Source organism: Pleurodeles waltl, chromosome 12, assembly GCF_031143425.1.
Source record: "Pleurodeles waltl isolate 20211129_DDA chromosome 12, aPleWal1.hap1.20221129, whole genome shotgun sequence".
Classification (NCBI taxonomy): Eukaryota; Metazoa; Chordata; class Amphibia; order Caudata; family Salamandridae; genus Pleurodeles; species Pleurodeles waltl.
In genome coordinates, this window is record NC_090451.1 from 365,343,291 (window position 1) to 365,363,624 (window position 20,334).

Sequence of the window (20,334 nt, forward strand, 5' to 3'; positions counted from 1 at the left end):
CTTCCAGCATTTAATAATTTTCTTTACCTTTTTTTAACACTACTATACAAACCAGCCAGTAGCTTAAAAAGGCAAGATTTTTGGATTTTGCAATTTTAAATGCGTTCTCCAAATGAATAATTGCCTTTGCTGATTTTGCTGCTGTTCCCAGTTTGAAACACAATATTTGATGGACCCTGGATTCTAAATGTCCTCATTTCAAGTTGGTCTGTTACTGGCTGCTTGGCATGTGTCTCCTTCAGAGAACCTGGTATGTTACTGCCTATAATTGTAAATGAGCTGGTGTCGTGCAAGTGCTGTGTGTCAAACTGAAGTCTCCTTCAGCGGTGACTTATATTAGCATCTTAACTTTCATACTTTTAACTGATCAGTTAACATTTTACTATCCTGTTGGCATGTAGTCTTTGAGTTCCACATTTTCTCCCTAAATTAACTACACTGCCAGGGACATTAACTTTGTATTCATGTCATGCTTACTGGATATTACGAAGCCTGACATATCTTCAAGCTGCAAGAAAAACAAAGTACTTGCATATTTGTTTTATGTTTGCTGCTCATAAACATCAAAGACCAATGAAAAAATACACAAGCCTAAATAAGCCTGGCCTACAGACAGTCGTAGATGCCTCACCAGTCTCATGTTTTCCAAAAAACATGTATATAAATACATTTAAAAAAACACGTACAAGGTCGAAGTAGAAATCAAATAGAAAAAGCTTAAACACTAACATTTCCAATTGTGCCTTCAGGTTTTTCAAGTGCCTTCTGTATTGTTTACAGTGTGAAAGAAAACTTTGATAAAGTTACCCGTTTACTCTTATTTGTTGTAAATTATGATCATGGGTTTTCAGTGACCCCAAATTCGTGCTGCCTTCTGCAGCATTAATATTTTACGTTTTGAAGTTGTAGATCATTTCTTTAAGTATTCTGACCCTGTGAGTGTTTCTCTATATAATAGAATTGTTCTGTGTCACGTGCAGAATGCTGAATAATGTGTGTAGTTTAGATTTATATGTCTATGGAAATGAAAGCAAAAATGCTTAATGTTTAAACCTGTTTTATGTAATTTCATGCCTCTGATTCACTGACCTCCAGTTGTTTTCATCCATTTTTTCGTAGATCCTGAACACAGCTCGGAAACATTTTGGGGCAGGTGGTAACCAGAGGATTCGGTACACTTTACCCCCATTGGTTTTTGCAGCATACCGACTTGCTTTCCGATACAAGGAAAATTCCAAAGTGGTAGGTTTCTTTTCAGACCACCTTAAGTCATATGTTTTCTCAGCACATAGTTCTTTGTCTAATGCCTGCAATATGGGGACATCAGGTTACCCATGATTAAATTAACTGAACATATGCTTTAGTAAAGTTAAGTGTAGCAAAGGAAATGTTGGAGGGTATCTTCTAGATCAGGGGTCTCCAACCTTTTCTGTAGCGAGAGCTGCTTCTGATCAGTGAAAATCATTGTGAGCTATCAAAGGCTAAACAGCTTATGCATTATTACCATTAACCCCCATGCCCTGCTTCCTTAACTTTAAGACTAATGTCCATAGAGCCAGATACTATGGTTTGAACAAAATAATTTGACTAGGGGTACTGTGACAGGGCTGGCATGTGTGTCAGTGAGAGCATGGTCTTTGGGGATGTATGAACGTGTGCATATGAGTAGGATATATGTGTATGGGTAACTGAGAGCCTTTGTCCTATGTACTTGTGGCACAGGACACACCATTCGTCATATATGGCACCAGTAAATGTATAACAGAAACATGCAACAATTTTTTTAAATGGGAGAAATTAAAAGTGCAAATATGTTCATAATGTGGAACATTTTCATGCACCTTAAATTTCTCCCATTTAAAAAATTACTGTACCTTTCAGTTATAAATATGGCACAGTGTACTACTGGTCACTTGGAGCAAGAGGTGTGATGTGCGTAAATGCAACACTTCGAAAAACAAGTTTGAACATTTTTTAAAGTTAACTTAGTCATAAGGTAACTTTTCATTTTAAATTTCTCTGATTTAGAAACATTGAGAAACACCATTTTGTTCTCACTTCCAATTTTGAGATGACAAGGACTTTTATTCAAGATTTAAATACCTTACTGCTTCAATTCTTCACCTCTGTTCTTCACCATGGGTCATAAATCTGACTGAGCACTGCTCCTTATCAGGCCTGCTATCTACAGACTGATGATAATAATGTAAAATAAACAGCCTTCCCTTAACTTTAAAAGGCAAATTGTGACCCTGTGTGTTAGAAATGACCCTTTCTGCAGGGCTATCCCCAAACATTTAGCCCTTCTCCTCCTATTTTTCTGACCCTCCTTTTGTTGGCTTTAGAACTCTTGGCACATTTCCACTGCTAACCAGTGCTAAAGTGCATGTGCTCTCTCCCCTAAAACTTGGTATAATTGGGTTCCACCAGTTTGACTTATTTTATTTACCTGTAAGTCCCTTGTAAAGTGGTATACCATATACCCAGGGTCTGTGAATGAAATGCCACTAGTGGGTCTGCAGCACAGATTGCGCCACCAACACAGAAGTAGCCTTACAAACTTGTCCCAGTACAGTTTAATGCCACATTGACTTGGCAAGTCAAACTACTTGCTAATGCCTAAACTCCCTTTTTACTACATGTAGATCACCCAACTTACGATGTAAAAAAAAAGAATGATCAGTGTGCCTGTTAGCATGCAGGGTAAGCAGTGAAAGTGGAGGATGAGCTGCGGGAGGGACTGGTGAGCACTTGATGAGAGGTGTTAGTGCATTGTGAGTGGTGTGTCCCATTGAGTTCTGGTAGACTACTGTGCCTGTGTGCAAGCAGGGTGAGCTGTTTGTGTGATGGGTGAACAGAGTGCCTCTGTGAGTACAAGCCAGGCAGTGGATCCGTGTGAGTGAAGGGTGAGAGAAGAGAGTGCAGGCTGAGTGGTGTGAGTCCGGGGTGAGTGATGTGCTCATGTGAGCAAAGGGTGAGCTGAGTGACCAGAGTTCCTATACGAGTGCAGGGTGAGTGATGTACCTGTGTGAAAGTAGGGTGAGAGGAGTGAGTGTAGGATGAGTGATGTGCCCATTTGACTTTAGGTGCAGTTGAAAGTGCAGAGTGTGAAGAATGAATGTATGGTGAATAATGTGCTTGTTTAAGATTGAGTGCAGGGTGAGTGGTGAGAGCAGCGAGACTGAGGTGAGCGAAGTGTCATGTGAATGCAATGTGAGCAATGTGCTCATGTGAGTGTAGGGTAAGAAGAGGGTGAATGGAACAGCATGGTTGCATGGTGAACAGCTTGATTGCATGGTGAGCAGTGTAAGTACAGTGTGATTGCTGTTAGTGTAGGGTGATCAATAAGATTACAGGGTGAGTGGTGAGAATGATAGATGAGTGGAGTGTCATGTTCATGCAGCGTGAGTGGTGTGGTCTTGTGAGTGCACGGTAAAAGGAGGGTGAATGTCATAAATGCAGAGTGAACTGCGTGAGTGCATGGTGAGAGGTGTACTGTTATTCCTGTGAGTGCAGGGGGAGTAATGGGACTTCAGGGCGAGCGGTGAAAGTTGCAAGTGAGCAGAATACCATGTGAGTGCAGGATTAGCGGTTTGATTGTGTGAGTGTAGGGAAAGAAGAGGGTGAACGGCGTGAGTGCACGGTGAGCAGTGTAAGTGCTGTGAGTGCAGCTGGAGCTTGAAAGTGAAGGGGGGGTTAACGGTGAGAATGATGGGGGAGATTTCGGATTGCAGGATGCATTCCCAGATGCTCTGAGTAGCTTAACGACTTATCAACGGTTGTCCAGTAGGGTTTCAGATATAATTTAAACTATTGATATTATGGCATTAATCAGGGATGGAGGTTGGAGAAAATACATGATTTGTGGATCCTGCTGCAAACTTTCCACCTCTTGATATGCCTGTTGGGGTGCCCGGAGGTGATACTAAATTGTAACAAAATCATATGTGTTCATTTGTAAGATGATTTCTCCTCCCATGTTGAATTATTAGCCAAGGATAGTCAGCGCAGCTCTAGAACACACTTAAAATTGCTTTGTGCTTATATTTGCTGCTTGACATATGTACAGATAAGGGCTAAAAAAAAATAGGCTTTAGGTTATTTCGCTTAGTTTTGTAATGGTCTGGATATCAAAATACTGGTTAGGAAGAACACCGGCTATATGACAACCCTAAATGCATAACTTTACTTTTTAGAAAATGCATTCTCCAACTGTGGCAGCAAAAGTATTTAGCAAATGAAAGAAATAGGTGGAGTGGGGGCGCAGGGTGTACCGGAACCAATGAAAACAAGCATTTGCAATGCAATATTTCTCGCATTTGCTTGATTTAGAGCTATTGGCATTGTAAATTCATAACTAGGCTTTTCTTGCCACATAAATTGGTCAACCCTGCCTCATAATTTTGTCTTTTCCTGACATATAATTCCAGTGCCCCTGCATATAACTAAAGCACTTCCATTTATCTTCTCCCTCTATCTGCAGTAAAACGCACTAATGTTACCATTTAGCATTCTAATTTAAATCTGCCATACTAATTCCAATAAAATACCACTTTCACCTCCCCACCATCAGAGTTGCTGGCTGGCTAACACAATTCCTCAAAAAAAGACACAAGGCAGCCACAGAGGAAAAATAAACTAGAAGGGTCACCCAAACATATCAAGAGTGTTCAAACAGTCTTAGTGTAATAAGGATGTTAAGTGGGCCTGAATTACGGTCATAATTGTAATAGGGAGAAATTAATAAAAAGTATACAATCATCATATCAACCTTTATCAGAAATAAACTGTTGGCATTAGACTGTAATGCTCAGTGCAGCCCCTAGAGGGCACCATAATAAAAATATGATTTGTAAGAAACATGGTCATGTAACAATATTGTTAGCCCCTAGAGGGCATAACCCCATGAAAAATACCAGGAGAATGTAATGCCATATAACCATACTTAGGCCATAGAGGGCGCTTTAAGGGCTAGCAGGTCTACTGCAGTTATATTGCAAACAAGACCTTTAAAACAAAACTTCTCCCAGCTGTAAAACAAAAGATCTAGCCATGAGAAAGCTTTAATGACATTGAATGGTGGGAGAGGTTATTATTTTCGGGTCCCTACTAACCCAGTGTGGGGACCCAGAAATGATGTAGACAGTAGAGCACGTGTGGTGAATGACAGAGCATTTTGAAGGTGGTCCGAGTGAGTTTTTGTGCCACGAATATTATATTATGTTGACTGCAATGCTCAGAACAGCCCCTAGAAGACACCACAATAAAAATAGCATTTGGAAGAAACATGGTCATGTAACCATACGGTCAGCCCTTAGAGAGCATAACCACATGAAAAAAGAATGGGAGAGAACAATGCAGTGTAACCATATACGTAGCCCCTATAGGGCATAGTGCGTTACACATTTTCAATACTAGCAGGCCTATTGTAATAATATTACAAATAAGGCCCACAATACATAATTTCTCCCAGCTGTAAAGCAAAAAGTTCCAGCCATGAGAGGGCTTAAAAAGTTAACGAATGCTGGTAGGGGTTTTTATTTTGGAGTCCCCACTAACAGTGTGGGGACCCAGAGATGATGTAGACAGAAAGAGCACATGTTGTGAATGTTTTGAGACTGTCCTAGGATCACTACAGGCTGAGCTATGAGCAAAAATGTTTTGCAAAAGTAAAGCCTTGCAAAGCATTATGGGGCACGTTTCCGTGCCATTAATATTTCAGTATGTTGATGTGACTGTAATGCTTAGAACAGCCCCTAGAGGACACCAACATGGTCATGTAACTATATAGTTAGCCCCTGGAGGGCATAACCACACAAAAAGAAAATGGCAATAAATAATGCAGCCCCCAGAGGGCATAGTGCATTACATATTTTTAGGGATAGCAGGCCATAGCAATGATAATACTAACAAGGCCTGTAAAACACAAGCTATTCCCAGCTGTAAAACAAAAGATCCAGTCATGAGAGCACTTAAAAAGACACTGCATGGTGGGAGGGGTTATTTTTTGGGGGTCCCCACTAACCTAGTGTGGGGACCCAGAGATGGCCTAGACAGAAAGAATGTATAGTGCTGAACGTTTTGGTGGTGGACCCGTTGTCGTAGGACCACCACAGGCTGAGTTATGAGCAAAAACCTTTTGTAAAAGTAATGCCCTGCAAAGCGTTATGAGATGAGTTTCCGGAGTGCTGTGAATATTGTAGTATCTGCTCTCCCGCTGTGCATAGATACAGTGGCTTTCGCTTTGAGGATTTCTGTTTTACGTAAAACATTTACCAATTTCAAGTGTTTTAAGGGGAAAGGCACAAGAAATGACTGATTAGGTAACTATGACCAATGTAACCGTGCTCCAATACCACAGATCGAGTTTACACTGTTGTACCTGTGAGCGCCATGGCCGCCATGCAGCATGAAGGGGAGAGCCAAAAGAAAAAAAATAGTTTGCCCACGCTGAAGTATTATTGGCAATTCTGCAATAGTCCATGTAACAAGGGCAGTCTGCAAGGCTGGACAAAAACATCCTCAAGGCGGGACAAACGTAAAGCATTTACTAATGACATCAAGTGATTTTTTGAATGGCAAGCCCAGGAACAAATGAAAGTTATGGGGTGGTTAAAAGCCCACAATACTTACAACAGGTCAAAGCGCTTGCGCGCTCGACCTAAAAACAGAAAGCCTTGTTAGCATGTTAATGGTTTTAAAGTCCTGTGAAATGCTCAGATAAGGCTGAGGTAAGCCGCCAGCCACTCCCCATACAGCTCACAGACGCTCAAGCTGTGTTGTGTGTGTCCTGGAGCTACATCAGCCCAGGCTGAGACACACATTGTGGGGTGGGGATGGCAGGGGGGGATTTAGGGAGGAGACGTTGTGCACTTGTGTGTGCTTACTGCTACAGACAGATAAAACATACATTATTGCTGCACTAGCACATCTCTTACATAGCGAGTTGAACAAAGTTAAAAACCTGCCTCCAGTAGTTTCTCTTAAGTGCTTGTGAGGTGATAACAAGCTGTGCACCTCTGTTTCATTCCATTGCATTGGCGTCCAGGTCTTAGGTTCCAGATGGCTCCCAGCCAGGATGATACATGATCGGAAGGAGGGCTGATGACCCTTTAAATCAGGCCTTTGTTTGGATCCAGCTTTATGCTAAAAAAAAAAGAAAGCCCCTTCACTACCTGCAGGTTGCCACTCTGAAAGGACTGCAGATACATGTGGGTGCTGCTAAATGTAAGTCCTGGCGTCGAAAAATGACACCAGGACAAATGCAGCATGTTTCTCTGAGCCCAGAAGTAGCTGCTGGAACCGGAATCTGGCAGCATCTCCATACTTTCCAGCACTGCTCAGAGCTCCATTCAAGTCCATTGTATTGTCATCCTTGGTCTCGCTCCAGTAGAAACAGTTCAGAGTAAAAAAAACAAAAAAAAAACACATTGGCAAAGTCAATAGGTCTCGCTTATATAAGAGTTATTGGCTTTGGCAATATGTTTTGCCATGTTGTATACCATTTGTGTGGCTGCTGTTCAACATTGCTAAAGGTTAGTGGTGAGGGGTGTCAGAGTGGAGTGTGGGGAGCACAGTGTCATAGTCAATTCATTTGAGTGCTGTACTGTGGAGTAGGGGGAGTATAGTGTTGCAGAGTTGAGTAGAGGGCAGTAGAGTTTAGTGGAAGACAGTGTTATGGTGTGAAATGCAATAGTGTGGAGTGAGTTGGAGTTGATTGAGGTAGTGGAGTGATTGAATTGGGGTGTAGTGGGGTGGAATGAGTGGAGTGCGAGTGATTGGTATAGAGTGTGATTGATTGGTATGGGGTGGATTGAAATGGGGTGAGGCAGATTGGATGGGGTTGATTCGAGTGGGGTGGATTGGATTGGGGCATATTAGATTGGATTGGGGTGGGTGGTTTGGATTGTGATAGGGGAGGGATGGATTGGAGTGGAGTAGGGTGAATTTGATTGGACTTGAGTGGGGTAGATTGGATTCACTGGATTGGAGTGGGGGGGATAGGACTGGAGTGGGGGGGATAGGACTGGAGTGGGGGGATAAGACTGGAGTGAGGTGGATTGGAGTGAGGTGGGCTGGATGGATTGGAGTGGGGTGGGATAGGGTGGAGACGATTGGGATGAGGTGGGGTGGGTTGGAATAGAGTGTTGAATTGGAGTGAGTTGGTCTATTGGAGTGGGGTGGATTCGATTAAAGCTGGGGGTGGCGTTTGCTGCAGTGGTAAGGAATGGGTGGGCTGGATTGGGGTGGGAAGTATTGGATTGGGGTGGATTGGAGTGGCATGGATTACATTGAGGTGGGGTGGATGGAGTGGGGTGACGTGATTGGAGTGGATTGGATTGGGGTGGGTGGATTGGAGTGGGGTAGGCTGGATAGATTGGATTGGAGTGCAGTGGACTGAACTAAGATGGAGTGGGGTAGATTGGATTGGGGTAGAGTGAGATGGGCTGAAGTACAGTGGGATGGGTGGATTGGAGTTGAGTGGAGTGGATTGAAACTGGGTGGGTGGCCTAAAGGGGTGGATTGGTTTGGATTGAGGTGGGGTGGACTGGAGTTGGGTTCAACGGATTGGGGTGGATCAGATTGGGGTAGAGTGGATTTGAGTGAGTTGGATTGGATTTGGTGGATTGGATTGGATTGAGTGGGGTGGATTAGGGTGGTGTGGGGTGAATTGGATTGAGTGTGATGGATTGGGTTGGGTTAGAAAGGTGTGGGGTAGGGTGGGCTGGATTAGATTGGGGTGAAGTGGAGTGGAGTGGATTGAACCGGAGTGGGGTGTATTGAACCGGAGTGGGGTGTATTGGATTGGAGTAAGTTAGATTGTCGTATGATGGATTGTATTGAAGTGAGGTGGATTGGATTGGTATGGGATGGATTGATTGGAGAGTGGTGGACTGGAATGAAGTGGGGTAGATTAAGGTCAGTTGGAGTGGGGTGGACTGGACTGGATTACGGTGGATTGATGTGGACTGGAGTGGGGTGGATTAAAGTGGATTGTATTGTAGTGGGATGGATTCATGTGGTGTGGTTGGATTGGAGTGAGGTGGATTGGGTAGCAGTGGACTTGATTGGAGTGGGGTACATTGGATTGAGGTAGGTGGACTGGGATGGAGTGGGGTGGGGTGGGATGGATTGGAGTGGGGTGGATTGGATCGGCCTGGCCTGGACTGGACTGGACTGGACTGGGGTGGGGTGGGTTGGACTGGATTTGGCAGTGGTCTAACAGTATCTCCTGAAGTGCAGGGGCCGAACCCCATGGTCCCACTCAGCACAATACACTTTGCATTGGGTCCCAGGGGAGGGGGGCCCCATCCATGTACTTTGCAGGGGTCCATCAAGTTTTGTTACACCACTGGGAGTGGGGTGGATTGGAGTTGGGTGAGGTGGGGTGAAATGGATTGGATTGGGGTGAGGTGTATTGATTGGAGTGTGGGGTAGATTGGGGTGGATTGGTGTGAGGTGGACTAGATTAGTGTGGGCTGGAATGGTGTGGGGTGGACCGGATTGTAGTGTGGTGGATTGTGGTGGATAGGGGTGGGGTGAATTGGGATGGAGTGGATTGGATTGGATTGAATTGGGGTGAGGTGAATTGGATTGGAGTGAGGTGAATTTTAGTGGGGCAGATCGTTTTGAACTGGAGTGTGGCAGAATGTTCTGGATTGAAGTTGGGCAGATTGGAGTGGGCAAATTGAAATGGATTGGAGTGGGGCAGATTGTATTAGGGTGGGTTGGTGTGGGGTGGATTGGATGGGATTGGAGTGAATTGGATGGGGGCGGTGGATTGGAGTGGGGTGAATGGGTATGGAGTGGGTGGATTGGATTGGGGTAAAGTGAATGGAGTAGGACAGATTGTTTTGGATTGGAGTGAGGCAGACTGGAGTGGGGTGGATTGAAGTGGAGTGGATTGTTTTGGACTGGAGTGGGTCAGATTGGAGTGGGGCAGATTGTTTTTGATTAAAATGGGAAAGGTTGAAGTGAGACGTATTGCAGTGGGGCAGCTTGTTTTGGATTGCAGTGGGGCAGATTGTTTTGGATTGGAGTGGGTCAGATTGTTTTGGATTGGTGCAATTATTTTGGATTGGAGTGAGGCAAATTAGATTAGAGTAAATTAGATTGGGGTGGGTTGGGAGGTTTGGAGTGGGGTGGGTTGAGTGGATTGCATTGGGGTGAGTGGTTTGGATTGGAGTTGGGTGGATTTGTGTGTGGATGAGGTGGGTGGATTGGGGTCAATTGTAGTGGAGTAGATTGGAGTGGGATGGATTGGGGTGTACTACACATTTATGTTTTAAAATATAATTGCAGAAATTACACATAATAAAGAAACAGTGCTGCTTGTAATAGTTAGAACAAGATAACAGTCATCTTTTGAGAACAACGCCCAAAAGCAGAAATGAAAGAAACCGTGTGTAAAGTTATAAAAGAAAACTTGGCAAAATAAATTGGCTATAAAGAATAAAACTTTGCAATTTTGTTCGACCGGCTGGGCATTGTTTTGCCAGTCACAAGCCTTCTGTTTGCAGGGCACTAGAATTAAAAAGCAACAAATAGTACCTCAGTCAGGTCGGGAGCATCGAACGGGCACTGATTAAGTTGGATGAATCAGTGCTTGATCACTGCTCCACAGAGAGGAACAGAAATGATGCCAGGCCTGCAGTGACGAATTACGAGGTTGTAAAGAAGAGTGAGTCAACAAATGGTAAGCCACAACTGTGCTCCAGGCCCTTTCTTTACTGTACACAATAGTTAGCCCATGCACTCGCAGGCTTGACCCTTAAAAACGATGTACTGGAACTCAGTCCCAGTAATTGCCATTGGTTGAGATTGCTTCATGTATTCCGCAAGCATAAAAGCAGTTTACACTTTCTTTTAGTGATCCAGATCAAGGTGTTTCAGTGTTTTCTTTGGTTAAATGCGACTCAGTTCTATAAATCTTTGTATTTTTCTTTTCCTTCTAAGGCCTTAAACGCGTTTCCTATATTGGCCTCATTCTAGCACTATGATGAACCTGGATTACAAATTTCAGCTAGGCTTTTTCCATCGTTGTGCCAGCTGGAACCCTGTCTTTGAAACATAGCTGCAGAGAGAGGTTATTCACTCTTAACAATGCGTAGGTGCCCCTGGCTTTGCCAGTGCCCCTCCTTATCATACAACAATGTCGTGGTAGGTTGCAGCCCTCCCCTCGGTGAGGCCATCTCTGCAGACAGTTCAAGGAGCGGCTCCCTCTGCTCCGCAACGAGTTGACTGCTATACTCTGAGAGCACAACGCTGCACCCCAGGAGCTGCCTTCTGAATATATTAAAGTGTCAACAACGCGCCACTCTCCCTCTTTTGGAATGTGCAGTTAGCAACTGTCTGTGTACAACAATCCTTAGCAGAGCACATCAACACATTAATAGACTTAAGTCTTAGGGAGACGTTACCCCCAGCATACTGATTAGTTTGTGTGTGCTTCCTCTGACATTATTTGAGAGTAATTTTATAATTTACCAGTCAGACCTCAAATTATTTTGTTTTCTGAAATCGGTGGGCGTCTTTTAGATAAGCACTTTTTTGTGCCTGACGTCGTCCTTAATATTACGCTTTAGCTCCCTTTTTACTGGTTAAGCGTTTGTTGGGCTGGTGACTCTCAGCTCGTCATCACCTCCCATATCTGGTATTTGCCTGTGACCAATATAGTTGTTTGTTTTCCATTCCACGCCGCTCGCACACTGCGTTCATCATCCCACCTCTCCATTACACCACGATTGCTTGGTAGATCCTAGATGCTTGCTAAGTTGTGCCTTATCGTGACTTTGTGCCTTTTTGTGAAGTTGTCTGTGTTTGACATAGTGTCCGTTTGTGACATTGTGTCTGTTTGTGACATTGTGTCTGTTTGTATTGTCTGTTTGTTACTTCCCACCCGTTTGTGACATTGTACATGTTTGTGACATCCTGCCCATTTGTAGATCATGCACATTTGTGCCATAATGCTCATATGATCATACTGCGTTTTTGTGGCACAATACCCTTTTGTCACATCATCCTTGCTTGTTAAATCCAGTTTTTCTTGAAACCCCAGGGTTAGAGGGTGGCATTCATGCTCCGTGAGACAAGTGGACGCACTATACACTCGTGCTTTGTCCTAACATGAGATCTGAATATCTTAACTGTTGGGGAGAAAGATTGTTTAGTTCATAGGCTGTTAAGAGTAGTGTGTTCTATTCTGTGTGGGAAGATGTTGGAGATTTTAGATATAAAGGTAAGAAAATGGTGGTGAGTGCTATATAGATCGGTAAGAAAGGGAGCTCTGAATCAGTGTAGCATTTTAAAGTCAGGACTCAGAGTTGTTTTTTTCCTTTATCCCAGTCGCTTATCTTATACTATTGTTTTACTTTTTACGAATTTTGCTGTGATTTTGAAGATATTTGGCAGTAAGGCGACACAAAGTTCTAGATATATTTAGCAGGCATCCTTTGCCATAGCCGGATAAAAAAAAATAAAAAAATCCCTCTGGACCGATACAAGTTTATTACCCTTATAGATTGATGAAAAGCGTGCAATCCGAGACGGCCCGTCCTGGTTCTGCATAATTCAAAGAAAGTCAAAATAGCGTGAAAAGGCCTGGCATATGCTAAGGCACATTTATGTACAGTAGAGAAGTGGCTTAACATTTAAGCGGTGCAGTGAAACGTGAAAAATAATCAAATACTGAATTTGAAAAAAAAAACAGTACAGTTTTAATGATATGTTTCAAATTCTCAAGATTATGTAAATGTAAAGCATTGTTGGATATAAGAAAATTCTTCAAAAATTGCTCCCGGATCTTCTCGATTATGCTTATGGTTAAATAAGCATTGCAGAGAATGTGAAAGCTGTAAAGCTAACTTAGCTTGGAGTACTTTAAAGGCAAGGAAGCAACCAAGGTGCATCAATGTTTGTATGGCAGTAATCAGTGATAATAGTGCGTTGAGCAGCGTCAGGGCCTACGATCTCCTAACACTTGGTATACAGCTCTGCCTTAGCATCTATAAAGATAGTTTGAATGCCGTGGTCTGGCAGAAGTTCGATTGCCAATCACTAAATAGGCCAAGCAGGCCAACGTAATAGGAGAGCTGAGCAGATAACATGATCATGGGCACATTGTATGCATATATTAGACATGAAATTGTAATAAAATTTGTCAGTAATTCCAGGGAAATTGTTGACTTTCAGAGAATCATGTCGTGCTTCAGTTCTCTAGGGACATGCTTGCACCTTGGAGAAGTGTTATTGATTGTTTTAGTAGAAAGGTCATTGCAGTAATCGAGAGCTGTGTCACCCAGAATTTACGGATGTTCTATGAGCATTGACAAGATTTTTAAAGATTCTAAAAACATACGTTTGTTACCAACTGGGCCAAATCACAGGTAAAAACCTAGATGGCTGCCACAGTGACAGGGATCCTAACACCCTTGTTTGGGTTTAGGAGGCATCAGGAGGGGTCTGGCTTCAGGTTTAGTCTAGTACTACATTTAGCCAACTGAAGTGTTTTTTCAGTCTGTACTAATGACACAGCATCACCAGCAAAAAAATACATGGAGATTTGTCTCTCACCCACCATGAGCATGTGCCCACCAAACAGAAAGCACATTTTCTTTAAATCATTAATAAAGATGTTAAACAATATAGTTGTCAACCTACGCCAATTATGGGTAAGGTCAGAATGAATCGGGACCCTCACTTTTATCCTATAGCTAACTATATCTGCACAAAGTAATTGTAGCCCTAAAATAACTTTACACGTTTCCTCAGCAATCAAAGAATACCAAAACGTAGTTCCATAGAGTCAAATCCTGATGGGCATTAGTAAATAAGTTTAGTATAAACAGGAAATGTGCTTATAAATGCATATTCACTTAGGATTTTCTGGGAAGGGTGGTTAATGTCATTCTGTAGTGTTAGGTCGTATGCTATAATACTTTGATGATAGTTTTATACTAACCCCAAGTTTCCTATTCCTCACCTCTTCTGATCTTAGAGTAAGGTCTAAAACCTGGATATTGTGGAGTGACTGCAGTCCCATTATATTCGTGAAAGAACAGTGTAGACAGAACTATGATTTTATAGGTGCTGTTATACCCTTCTCGGTGAATCTGGAGCAGCCATCATTTCCAGGTTGCTTTCTTCCTATTTCATATCTCTGAAATTTGCCTTAGTTCCATTAAATAATCTATATTAAACCTAATTAATTTGTTCAGAAAGTGCTTTTGAGTTTCATTTAACAGTTGACGCATTTTGTTCTATGCAGTGTATTTCGGCCCTGGGAGGGGGCGTTCTGTACCTGCTGCCAGTGACTCTGTAGGAGTGCTGTGACTCAGATTATAGTGTAAGGTGTATAAATATTCATGTGAACATTGGTTTTCTGTACCAAGGAACCTAGGGATGTGCGCAGAAACCAGATCAGCATGGACCAGCAGTAAAATTGTCTACTTTCATACATACAGGCAGAACATTGACTGAACAGTGCATCTGATTTTCTTCCCTTTTTTCTGTACAAATGTACTACTTTTCTTTCCAGTATCCTCCTATTATTTATTTTTCACCAAAGCATTGCAATGGAAACAAAGCTGATCCCCACTTGGTTGTGAAATCATTTGCATTACAGGACTGACATGGTAGTGTCACATGCTTTGAATGTTAGCCATATGCAAGTATTAAAATAATTTCAGGGAGATCGTTAGTGACCAGAATAAAGTATATTTTTCTTCTTTGTTTTTTTTATTAAAAAAGGAACAAACGGATAGATTAGCACTTCATTGTTCTAAGTTTTTTAAGTGCTTTGATTTAAAGATCCTTCCTCACACTGTTAATTGAAGTAAGTATTTCTGCTGGTTTCAGGACATTGTACTGCTGCTGTTTACCGCACCCCTCTATTTTATATTTTTACGTTATTTATGTAGCAGCAGTAGCAATGGATGGCAGTGAGGCACGCTGTGGTACGTAAATGGATATTGGGTGTATAAGTAGGAAAGGAGTAAACGATGTGTGTGGTGCCTTCTCTGAAGGCTACAGGAGAACTCAACTGTGGACCTTGTCTCATTGAGAGAAGAGGAGTTAAGCGAGATGGGGGAAGGCCTTGGACACAGCTTTGTGGGAGAGGATTATGCTGTTTGCTGGGATTTGAAGCGATTGAGGATCTTTGAACCCCTGGTAATAAGTGAGCCAATTGGTGTCCAGGCCAGCGATGGCCCGTGAGAGTAGGGAGGAGAGTAGAATAGAGTGGTTGTCAAGCCTAAAATGGATGCAAGTAGGCCCAAGTGCATGATATTAGAAGAACGTTGATTGTGTTGTGCGTTGGTGTGTAAGTCGTATAGGTGCAGTAGTGCTGTGTTCATGCAATGCACGATTTGCAAACTGTTTTAGGGAGGGTGTAGATCATTTGAGAAAAGATTAAGTGAGATAATTAAGGACCATTCATTCCAGCAGCTTGGGTACTGGAACCACACCGCCACAAGCATATTAGCTTTGTGATTCCCAGCTCATTTATGCAATAGCCTCTGAATGTTTTTTCATAACTTCTGTCCGCAATTGCTGCTCCTCGCATGTCTCGCGTGAGTTGATGCAGTAGCTTGTAGATGCAGAGATGATTTGTGGCAACTGTTTTTTCAAACTGTAACAGTACGTCGGCTGTTCCACTGGGATCGCTGTGAAAAGGTCATCTTCGTTGTGTTTTCTCTAGGATCGGCCTTTGTTTTAATTAGGCTCATCTGCGGTTCCAGAAGGGATAGAAAAATTACATTCTTAGAATTTCAATTAGCACATTCTTCTGGCGGACGGACACATTACATCCTCTTTTTTTCCTCCCCACACCTTCTGCAAGCAGTGCCTCATGGATTCCCACTCTAGCACCAGTGCCATGTCTGATCCCCGTGCTGTTCTTTATTGGCATGTACACTCCCCTCATCCTCGCTGCTCTCCTTAGAGTTCATAATGGTGATTTGAAATGATAGAGCTCTGAAAGTAATTGATTCAAGTATGTTTGAGTCTTATTGGAAGAGTCTGCCTTGACATTAAGAATTTCATAACGTCATAATCATAAACGGAGGTGAAATTTGCTCTTTCTGTCCAGTACAAAACCAGACAGCATCTAGTACAACCCTCTATCACCCCTTGAGTGTTGCACATGACACCATCTTTGTAAATTTAGTCTCTCACTGGACATTTATCCTTTGAAAATCAGAGATCCGTTAACCCTTTACTGTTGGCGTGTTTGCACACATCTTTTCTAGAGTTATTTCAGACTTTAGCCATGGTATCATTTGAATACATTTTATTCATTTGCCTTTATTTGCAGTATGACAACCCATGTGTGAGACGCTCATGCATATTTATTGTAGCAGCTTCTCGTCATGCACTTAATAAACAGCAGCGGTTTCTTCACGAGGACGGGAAAGCGTCTCCTCCGTCTGCTGCGAGCCGTGCCGAAAAAAATAAAATGGCAATAAAATCTTTTATTGCCATTTAATTTTTTTACTGATATGTGCACTTAAGCAGCTAGTCTATCCCAAACCCGCAGACATGCAGGGTGTGTCCTCTGCGGCTGATCAGCAGCAGGGAGGACTAAAGCTGTGGCTGGCCAGACACTTCAAAGTGCGCATGTCACTTTGGCCGGATGTCTTGCGCTGGCCAAAGTGACATACGCACTTTGAAGCTCTACACTCAGCTGTCTTAGACAGCTGGGTGGAGCGCAAGCACAAGCCTCAAGGGCTTGAACGAGTATCCAGCCAACCTGCTCTGTCCAATCCAGGTGCTTCTCTCATGCTGGTTAATAGCCTGAGAGCAGCGCCTGGCATAGTTAAATGAGCACGACTTTTACAGCAAATTGCAGATTGAGTGGACACCGCGGAAGAGGTGACGCTGTGGGTAAGTAAAATTTATTTTGTTTATTTTAAATATTAGTGTAGTTGTTTTGGGGCTTTTGTGGGGGAGAGGTTGTTTTATTTTGGGCTTTTGAAAGTAGGGGGTATTTTTTGTGCTTTTGGAGGGAGGGGTTGCAATGGTTGCAGTGTTAGGCATGTGTGGAGGATTCCAGAATGATGTGACATTCCAGAGTGATGTGACATCAATATGGTGGAATGTTGACTGTAAAGGACAGTTGAGAGATGGTGTTGGGGATGATGGGTTGGTCATCTTCTTGTACTACACTTCTGCTGAACAAAGCAGGTCTTTGAGAAGCCAGCGGGACCTTCACCCAGGAGATGCTTCCTGTTCACGTGGATGATGGCTGGTGTCTTACTGCGGCTAGCTGTTCAGAGTAACTGACTACTGTTCTTGCTGTCTATAGAGTGGCGCGCAGGCCAGCTCTTTACACCAAATGTGCAGTGCGTGCTGCCTAAGGGAGCATTTCTCATTGAAGTGTGAACTTAGTGGTGCGGCGAGTACCGATACAAGCGTATACTGACTAATGGAGTGTTACTCATTGAAGTCTGAACCCAACGGTGCGGTGAGAATTGATACAGTGGCGAGTATCGGTGCAAATTTTCAACTTATACTTAGCACCGTTGATTTGACGCGAGATCGGGGACCGATAAAGACTCCGGGGGCATATGGACTACTGAAGCGGCACAAGATCAAACAGCGGTCAGAGTAGTGTGAGCAGCTGATTGACGTGCTATGTATATATGTGACAGTGTTGCCAGATTTTTAAAAACCTTCTAAAGCCCAAAGCTGTTGAACGACCAGCCCAAAGTAAACCCAAAATGAACCAGTCCCAGCCCAAAAAGTAGCCCAAACTTTTAACACTGAAATAATGCAATCGTAGGCGGAAGCAAACATTTTAAAGCATGAATCAAATTTCTGTTGTAAGCAAATATGTGGAACTCACAGTGCTTACATTGTTCATTGCATTACACATAAAAAATGGAAATAAACATGAAAAAACGGTCACTCACTTCTTATGATGAGCAGCAAATTGAAACAAGTAGTAATTCTGGACTTGGTGAGACACGTACATCTTTGATTATGTGCACAGCAGTCCTTCTTTGACACATCTTTTCACATTTAAGCCTGTAGCAGCTAATTTAATAATTTAGACAATGACTAAGATCACAAACAGAACCATCCAGTGAGGCTGAGCACTGACCAGTACCGTCATTTCCCTTAGCCAATGAGACCACATTTGTGCTTGTACTGCCTGCAACTGGAGTGAAATAAATGAATAAATCAGCTGAGCACACAGCTCAAAGTGCATTAAAAAAGTATGGGAACAGTGATGCTGCATGCAATTGGGTGTGGTTAAACGTGTGGCTAAGAAAACCAAAATATTCTCTTTCAGGTAGCCACATACATAATAACTCAGGCCTTTAAAGAAAAAGTAGAAAAATTAAGTTAAGTTAATCACTGTATATTATGAAACCTCTATTAATTGATGCACTGAAAGGTCTGTGTGTAACCAAGAAGCCACAGAACGAAATCTAGGTGGGTGCAATGGAGAATTGTGTGTTGTGCAAATGTAAGTCATTAGGTTAAACTTGCATTACAGGCAGTGTAAGATAGACTGGTACTAAACATGCAAAAAAGTTTCAGATAACATCGTTTAAGTAATACCAAAACTGTAGGTAATGATTTATTTTTATTTAACTGCCTTGCAAAGCACGCACTGCACATCTCAGCTGGTAACCTCATTGCATTACGAGTCGAAAACAATAACTCTTTGTCACCACCAACCTTCATGTGATTCCATCCAGTGCTTAATTTGCGCTTGTTGTTTCCGGTGCGGAGCACCAGCACTTATTTTTTAGGACCAGAACTTTGCTTTTCTGCCTCAAACATTTATTGCAAGCAAAAGACACATATGGGAAAGACGGAAGAAGAGAAAAACGAAAAAGCATCAGAAAGGGAGAGCAGAAAGCTGCAGGAGTGAAGTAAAGTGGCAGGGAGTAGCTTTAAATGGATTAAAGAGGCCCGAAATGGCTTCAGGATTACTCTGCCTCAGGATTCCATGTTCCCATATTTAATTGCAGCAGCCACGTGTTTGAGAGGAGAGCTCTGGGCACGGCACGTTTTTATTTACAAATAAAGAACTTGCTATGCCACCCTGGAATGCCACTCAGTCTGGTGCAGACCTGAAACTCAACGTGCACTTGTGTGTCAGGCTAGATGACGCAAGATGTGCCTTTGTCTGCCATGCCAGCCTGGTTACTTCTGTAGCTGAGAGAAAGAATGCTGAAGGGAATTCTGGGAGTTGTACTCTTTTTCTGTAGGCTGGCCACTAGTCTAAGATGCTTAGAAATGCAGCAATTGTCACTGAATTTCTAAAAATAACCCTTGCTAGCAAACATCCAAACCACCCCCCTTAAGTAGCCATTAAATCCTGTAACGGTTTCAGGGGTGTGGAATTTATTAAAATATCTACTTGTCCAGTGGACAGGTTGCTTCTCAAATCTACTTGTCCTGTAAAAAGATCTACTTGTCCCTTTGGTGCCATGTAGTGTGGCGACAAATTATGGCAGCAATCTCATTATGTAAGTGCTCTGATAATAGCCTCTCTGATTATGTCAGGGCTACTACCATAGTAGGGCTTAAATACTTGCAGTTTCAATCCCTACTGTAACAATTTCCTTATTTTGCCACCTTTCTGCAGATCTGCATACTGGGGCTGGAGGAAGCAGTAAGCAATAGTTCTAGGGCTGGAATGCCTTTGAGTCTGCAAACCTACTAACCTGCATGTTTTAAAGATTTTTACCAGCTTCTCTCTAATATTTTCCCATAATAAGAAAGGTTGGACATTTACTCCTGACAATGGCAGAATTAGAACTTCTTCCAGGGTTGGGAAGAAAGTGGCTGGAGGGAAAATGAACTTGCAAATGCTCAATAGATTTTTACATGAGCAAATCTACACATCGTATTTACCCATGTTAAAATACAGTTCACAAATATTTTACAGGGTACAACATATACCATGGGTGCACTTTTGTGACTTTCTTTAAGAATTTGGGGCCACATGTAGGTAGGTTCAGATTTGCGACCTGCAAATTGCGAGTCGCAAATCCGAATGTAGGATGGTGTCCCTGACACCATCTGTGATTCGCAAGGGCTTCGCAAATGCCCACCTCATGAATAATCATGAGGTGGGTCGCAATTTGCGACCCCCTCGCGAATGGCGGCCCTCACAGGGATGGTGGCCTGCTGGAGACAGCAGACCACCATGTCTGTGACTGCTTTTCAATAAAGCAGTTTTTTTTTTTGTAATGCAGCCCGTTTTCCTTAAAGGAAAACGAGATGCATAACAAAAATGAAAAATGAAACGTTTTCGTTTCATTTTTTCAGAGCAGGCAGTGGTCCACAGGACCACTGCCTGCTCTGAAAAAATGTTTA

General features: G+C 42.7%; 1 protein-coding gene across 1 annotated transcript in view; it reads left to right on the top strand.

The window, feature by feature from the left end:
* VPS35 (VPS35 retromer complex component) overlaps positions 1-20,334 on the top strand; it is a 361,777-nt gene that overhangs the window by 274,775 nt on the left and 66,668 nt on the right. Inside the window, exon 13 of the mRNA XM_069216632.1 lies at positions 1,120-1,242. Coding sequence (XP_069072733.1) covers positions 1,120-1,242 — 123 coding nt within the window. The remainder of the gene's footprint in view (positions 1-1,119; positions 1,243-20,334) is intronic.